The sequence below is a fragment of the Quercus lobata genome, chromosome 8 (genome assembly GCF_001633185.2).
Source record: "Quercus lobata isolate SW786 chromosome 8, ValleyOak3.0 Primary Assembly, whole genome shotgun sequence".
Lineage (NCBI taxonomy): Eukaryota > Viridiplantae > Streptophyta > Magnoliopsida > Fagales > Fagaceae > Quercus > Quercus lobata.
The window spans coordinates 42,625,927-42,632,616 of record NC_044911.1 but is presented as its reverse complement, the minus strand read 5'-3'; the positions used below and the strand labels follow the sequence as shown (position 1 = coordinate 42,632,616).

The 6,690-nt window shown below is 34.5% G+C and overlaps 1 protein-coding gene across 1 annotated transcript; it reads left to right on the top strand.

Annotated features, from left to right (window-relative positions):
* The first annotated feature begins 2,797 nt into the window (after nucleotides 1-2,797).
* LOC115954970 (G-type lectin S-receptor-like serine/threonine-protein kinase SD2-5) lies at nucleotides 2,798-5,672 on the top strand. Its single transcript, XM_031072984.1, has one exon. The coding sequence runs from the start codon at nucleotides 2,891-2,893 to the stop codon at nucleotides 5,423-5,425; it is 2,535 nt and encodes an 844-aa protein (XP_030928844.1). The 5' UTR covers nucleotides 2,798-2,890; the 3' UTR covers nucleotides 5,426-5,672.
* Nucleotides 5,673-6,690: the final 1,018 nt, after the last annotated feature.

The window sequence follows — 6,690 nt, the reverse complement described above, 5'->3', positions numbered from 1 at the left end:
CTTTTTGGCATTTCTGGTCTGGGTTTCTAAACAAAATGTTAGCAAAGAACCCCAAGGGACAAGAGGTCAAGACTCAAGATGACTTCCACTGTTTCATACCTACCCACTTTCAACTTTTCATTAAATGCTTCTTTTATTTATTTATTTGTTTACAAAAGTTACTAATGGGTGGACAAAACAACGTGGTTTATCTGCCACTCTTTTACTTTTTATATTTTTTGATTTTTGATTTTTGTTTTTTAATTTCTTAGAAAATTATTTATAGTTTTCTATTCTTTTTCTTTTTGACCACTCCAATGTAGAAGGCTTATTATGCTTTTTAATTTTTAATTTTTATTGAGTTGTGATATGGCTTAAAATAATTTGAATAAAAGAGGTAAAATTTTGAAATGTAATTAGATATATTAATTTATATAGAATTTTTTTAAAAGTATATATATTTCAAATGAACTTATAATTTATTTCAAATAAATTTATAGTTAATAACTAAACAACAATAATTAATAATTTTATTAATATTTCAAATGAACTTATAGTTTATTGTTCAGGAACCTTTGTTCATTTCTTTTCTTTTCATTTTTTTTCCTTTTGAGGTTTTTCGATGTACAGAATGTAATTTTTTTTTTTTGGTTTTAATAATATATATATATATATATATATATTTTTTTTAAGCACAAACTTCATGCTAGCCAAATCTTGAATTTCAGCTGGTATTTAGCGAAACGTCTCCAAACATCCGAAATAGACCGAAATGACCCGAAATTTTTTCAAAGTGGAATAGGAACACTTTGAACAAAATTCCTAGAGCCGTCACTACCCAATGGCATGTGGCAATTACAGTATTTGTAGAAATGCCCAGTGTAGTTGCCTTGTTCCTAAATCTATAAATGGAACAAACTATTTCAAGCGAACCAATGACAGTCTGCCTGACCGTGTGGGTGCTCCCTAGTTTCTCCCTTGTCTTCTTAGGTTACCCAAATCAATTTTTTTTAGAGGTCCGGAACGTCTCTTTCTTTAGTTCTTGAAGAGTGCTCCGAAATAAATACGTGTACGACATACATTTGAAGGTAATACATACTCAAATTTGAAATTTGTGAATTATTGAATTAGGTCATTGGTCAAAGTCGTTAGACACGGTCAAACCCTTATTGTGTTCCTCTTGCGTAGCAGGTCTGTGTTTCGCGTGAGAGGGGCGCAATGTGTTCCCTAGGCCAGAAAGTGAAGTAGTTTCACACCCAAGTCTCCCTCTTGCACAAAGGTGTGGAAGTCAGCGAGTCCATGTGTAAGGGCACAATTATGGTGCCTCTGGACCATGAATAATTTCACCCAGCTCTTTCCTTCTATCTCCTAAATAAACTGGTCAAATTGCAAACACAGGAATTCTAGATTACATTACTATGTAATAAGGGATTCTAGAATTTTACCCTTATTTTTTAAAAAATTTAGCAATATGTCCTTATTTTGAAATTATTTAGACCCATGCCCTTGTTTTGAAACTCGATTTTTTCAAAATCGAGTTTCAATGTAAAACTCGATTTGTAGAAAATCGAATATGGGACGATCAAAAAAAAAAAAACTTGCATGGAACTCGAGTTCATGGAGCTCGAGTTCCATTTAAAACGCCACTATAAGACTTCCTGAACACAGTTATATAGGTATGGCGCGATCAAACTAAAATAACTTGCATGTAACTTGAGTTCATGGAGCTCGAGTTCTATTTAAAATAGGATGACCTGAACGTAGCTATAGATATGGAACCCAAGCTCCATGAACTCAAGTTCCATGCATTTTTTTTTTTTTTTAAGTTTTATTTGGCATAACTCGATTTTAAACCAATCGAGTTTTAGATTTAAAATCGAGTTTTAAAATAAGGACATATTGCTAATTGTTTTTTTTTTTTTTTTTAATAAGGGTAAAATGCTAGAATCCCCTGACTATGCAAGGTCAAGTATATACGTTACATCCCACGTTTTCCCCTATCAATACATCTCTTCAAAAATAATAAAAATGGTCCGGTTAATGAGTGTTTTTTAAAAAATTGTTAATTAGCTATTTTAAAAATGTTTTGATTTCATTTTTATAGAAAATATAGAAAGCCCTAATAAACATTGGTTACTTTTTTTCATAAAAAAATTTCTGAAAATACTTTCTAAATTAATGCTTTTAGAAATCAATTCTTCTTAAAAAAAAAGAAGAAGTAATAATAATAAAATCAATTTGTTTCTTTTTAAGCTTTTAAGGTTGACCTGATCCTTTCTAAGTTTCTTGACACAAAACGTGGTTAACTCAAATCTTTCTTTACCTATATATATATAAATATATGTATATATATATATATATTTTGTTACAATGGTTGTGTTTTGTACATCTATATGTCAAACCTATTTTCTTTTTCCCCTCTCTAACATTGCTTGTGAAATAGTGGAGATAAATGAAAGTATGAAAAAAATATTTAGTCAGTAAAAAATGACATACTATCTAATGTTTTTTTAATTGAAATTATGATTTTAGGTAAAAAAAAAGTGTGTACGTGTACATTAGTATTTATCATTAAAGTGATGAGAAATGTTATATTCACAACATTTTCACAATAAATCTTAAATAACAAGTTATTATTGGTTGTTATTAGTGAGACAAAAAAGTAATTTTAGTTGTAAATTTAAATTATAACCAATAATAATTAACTACTTACGATTTTTTGTAAAAATATTGTAAGTATAGTAATTCCAAAATAAATAAATAAATAAATAAACAAACCATGATATCGATGTGAAACTTAGCACATACATCAGCAACAACCCACACACGTCCAGATCTGGAGTATGAGAGTCATCCCCTCCCCATTTCTTTATCTACTTTACCTTTCTTCTAGCACCGCGTGTTACAGACAATGGGTTTAAGCTGGGTTTGGTGTGGTGTTCTTCTTTACCTTGTTCTTTTTCTAATCCCTTTCCCCAACTTAGTGACAGCTCTGCCTCAGGGTTATCTTAAAGCAAGCCCCTCTACTTCATGGACCAACAGTCTCTCTGCTCCAGATTCTGTCAAGTTCAGAGACGGGTCAACAGTAAGAATCATCCTTACCAGTGGATCCTCTGGCCTAGTATTTGCTTGTGGCTTCTTCTGTAATCAAACCTGCAAGGATTATCTCTTTGCCATTTTTTATCTGTATATTGACGAAGTTGACATGGGCAAGGTTCGCGAGGATGTTGGTCCGCGGGTTGTATGGTCTGCTAACCAAAAGAATCCAGTCAGCATTAACGCGACTTTGCAGCTCAGTTCAGAAAGAGGGTTGGTATTGCAGGATGCTGATGGAACTATAGCTTGGTCGACAAACAGCAGCAGAAAATCTGTGGCTGGCATAAACATGACTGACACAGGCAACCTCACACTCTTGGATGAAAATGACGAAGCAAGTTGGCAATCTTTTGATCACCCAACCGACTCACTGGTTTTTAAGCAAACTTTGGGCGCAGGGCAGAATCTCACTAGTGAAGGAGGATTATTTTCACTCTCTGTCAATGCTGATGAGATGTTATTTTCCTTCAATTCTAATCCTCCAATAACCTATTACTCAGGTGCTTCTATTTCTCTCAGTTTTGACATCAACACTTCAGTCTACGACTACACGCCAGTTTCTTTCGGAGTTTATGATGGAAGGTTAGGTTTCGCTACATTTATGTATTGGATTGGATATGATTACCGTCCATTGCAGAATTTGCTGTATGTGAGATTAGGGGCTGATGGACATTTGAGAGGGTACGCGTGGCAAAAACTGAGATCAAAATGGGAGGAAGTTGATTCTCTCAAAGAATATATTGATTTCTGTGATTACCTAATGGCATGTGGCAATTATGGTATTTGTAGAAACGCCCAGTGTAGTTGCCCTGTTCCTAAATCAATAAATGGGACAAACTATTTCAAGCGAACCAATGACAGTCTGCCTGACCGTGGGTGCTCCCTAGTTTCTCCCTTGTCTTGTGAGGATACCCAAAATCAATTTTTTTTAGAGGTCCAGGACGTCACTTACGTTAGTTCTGGAAGAGTGGTCCAAAATACACACTTAGAAGGTTGTAAGCAGGCATGCTTAATGAATTGTTCATGCCAAGCTGCTTCTTTACAATACTACAGTTGGAGTCCCTTTAGAGGGGATTGTCATATACTATCCGGAATTTTATCACTGAAGAGCGGTGACAGAAACGTTACTGAATATATTCCTGCTGCTTCCATATACATCAAAGTGCAGAATCTCCCAAGGGCAATTCCTTCCCCAGGGAGAAAGAAAAGAAATCGGTTTGTAATAATATTGGGATCCAGCCTTGCATCTTTGTTTGGTCTGTTTCTTTTAATTGGAATCTTAGTTCTTTTGTTTAGGAAGAATAATGATTCTGACGAAGCTGAGGAGTATTATTTAGATTATGTACCAGGAATGCCCACAAGATATTCATTTGAGGATTTGCAAGCCATGACAAAGAATTTCAGTAAGAAGCTCGGTGTAGGTGGGTTTGGCACAGTTTTTGAAGGGGCTCTAATTGACGGCACTAAAATTGCTGTGAAGCATCTTAATGGTATTAATCAAATCAAGAAATCATTTTTAGCTGAGGTCGAGACGATTGGCAGTATTCATCATTTCAACTTGGTAAGATTGATTGGGTTTTGTGCTCAAAGATCTCATAGACTTCTTGTTTACGAGTACATGTCTAATGGGTCTTTGGATAAATGGATTTTCCACAAAAACCATGAGTTTAATTTGGATTGGCATAGGAGGAAGAAGATTATTCTCGACATAGCAAAGGGACTCACCTATCTCCATGAAGATTGCGATAAAAAGATTGCTCATTTAGATGTAAAACCTGAAAATATTCTCCTAGATGAGAATTTTAATGCAAAAGTTGCTGATTTTGGTTTGTCTAAATTGATTGATCGTGACCAGAGTCAAGTTGTAACAATCATGAGAGGAACTCCTGGCTATTTGGCTCCAGAATGGTTGAGTTTAGTAATTACAGAGAAAGTAGATGTGTATAGCTTTGGAGTAGTGTTGTTGGAAATATTGTGTGGACGGAGACATTTTGATCATTCTCAGCCTGAGGAAGTAATGCATTTACTAGGACTTTTCATGGAAAAGTTACAGAAGAAGCAGTTGTTGGACCTGGTTGATAAGTACTGTGAAGATATGCAATTACATGGAGCAGAAGTTGTGGATATGATGAGGGTTTCTGCTTGGTGTTTGCAAAGTGATTATTCAAAGAGGCCTTCCATGTCAATGGTTGTTAAGGTCTTGGAGGGTGTCATGGATGTTGAAGAGAACATTGATTATAACTTCTGCAATCCACCTATTCCAAACACAAGAGCAAGAGTCATGCATCCAGAAGTAAATGTTGGTGGTGCCACTACTTTATTGGATTCAGTTCTATCAGGACCACGGTGACAATTGACAAGAACTTTTATTTTTTTCGCATGAAGAATGAGGTAATCTCAGTTCTATAATAAGTTCCTTCCCGTAGTGATTGAATTTTCTAGTTTTCCAAATTGTTGTAGCAGCTTTGAACTCCTGGCAGTCGCTAGTACTTCTCAATCTGTAACATGTTTGTCACTCAATTTATTTGATGTTGCTAGATACCATATATTTGAAGGTGATATTTATGATTATTGAATAAATATCTCATTTGCTATAATTTGTTTGTTTTTTAGTTTAAATAATCATTAGTGAAGTATATCTAACGTTCGCAAGTTCTGTAGTGTTTCGTTATCAGTTTTTAACTTCACCTGGCTCAAATTCATCTGGTTTGGATGAGCTTAGGATGATAGAGGTGTTCCTTTTGAGACTTTGGTTTGGATAGGGGCAAAAAAAATCTAGAATTTGTTTACATTCCACCGTTCATGTAAGATTTACAATGAAGACTAAACAAATGGGTACAATTATGTACAATTTACATAAACATTAGATGTTAACCAATAATTTTCCATTCATGAAATTCGCACAGTGAGGATGGAGGACCAGTCCTCTCTCAGACTACCCATAAAATTACATTTCAAAATCAAATTTTTTCATCAGGAGGCTGGAGGTCAAACTCAAGACTAGTAAGTAGGCCATATGGTGTGGTCTTCACGTCAGAATTTGTATACAAGACTAATGAAGCAGAGAGGATCACGTTTAATACCTCATTCCCTTATAGTGTCCCTCCTGCACAAACGTGTGGACTGGTCTGTAGAGCCAGGTAGACCGTGTGAGAGGGGCATAAAATCTCATTGGATCTTCCCCTTTATTTCTTAAATAAACTGGTCAAACTTTAGACACAACGGAATCCTATATTATATGACCATGCAAGGTCAAGTACATATACATTATACATTCTTTACTTTCCCTTAGTTATATAGCTTCTTCTACTATCAACACGTGGCATTGGAAATCATGGTACCTTTGAAGTTTAACTTACTCTCTATTACGTAAGTTTGAATTGACACTAAACCATGGTATGATAGCATCGTCTTCAAATCAATGGGATGAAATTAACTATACTATCCATGTAGATAGAAAAAAAAATTAAATAAATAAATATTTCCTTGCGGGAAACTAAGGAAGTATATTCAAATTGAATCTATTAGGTATAATTGTGTAGGATCTGTAAGCCTTACAATTTGGATTGTTCTTACTTCTTATACGCAGACTTAAACTCTAGTAATTTGTTCAAT

What these genes read in the sequence shown, in the direction of transcription:
- LOC115954970 (XM_031072984.1), top strand. Translation starts at nt 2,891, where the DNA reads ATGGGTTTAAGCTGGGTTTGGTGTGGTGTTCTTCTTTACCTTGTTCTT.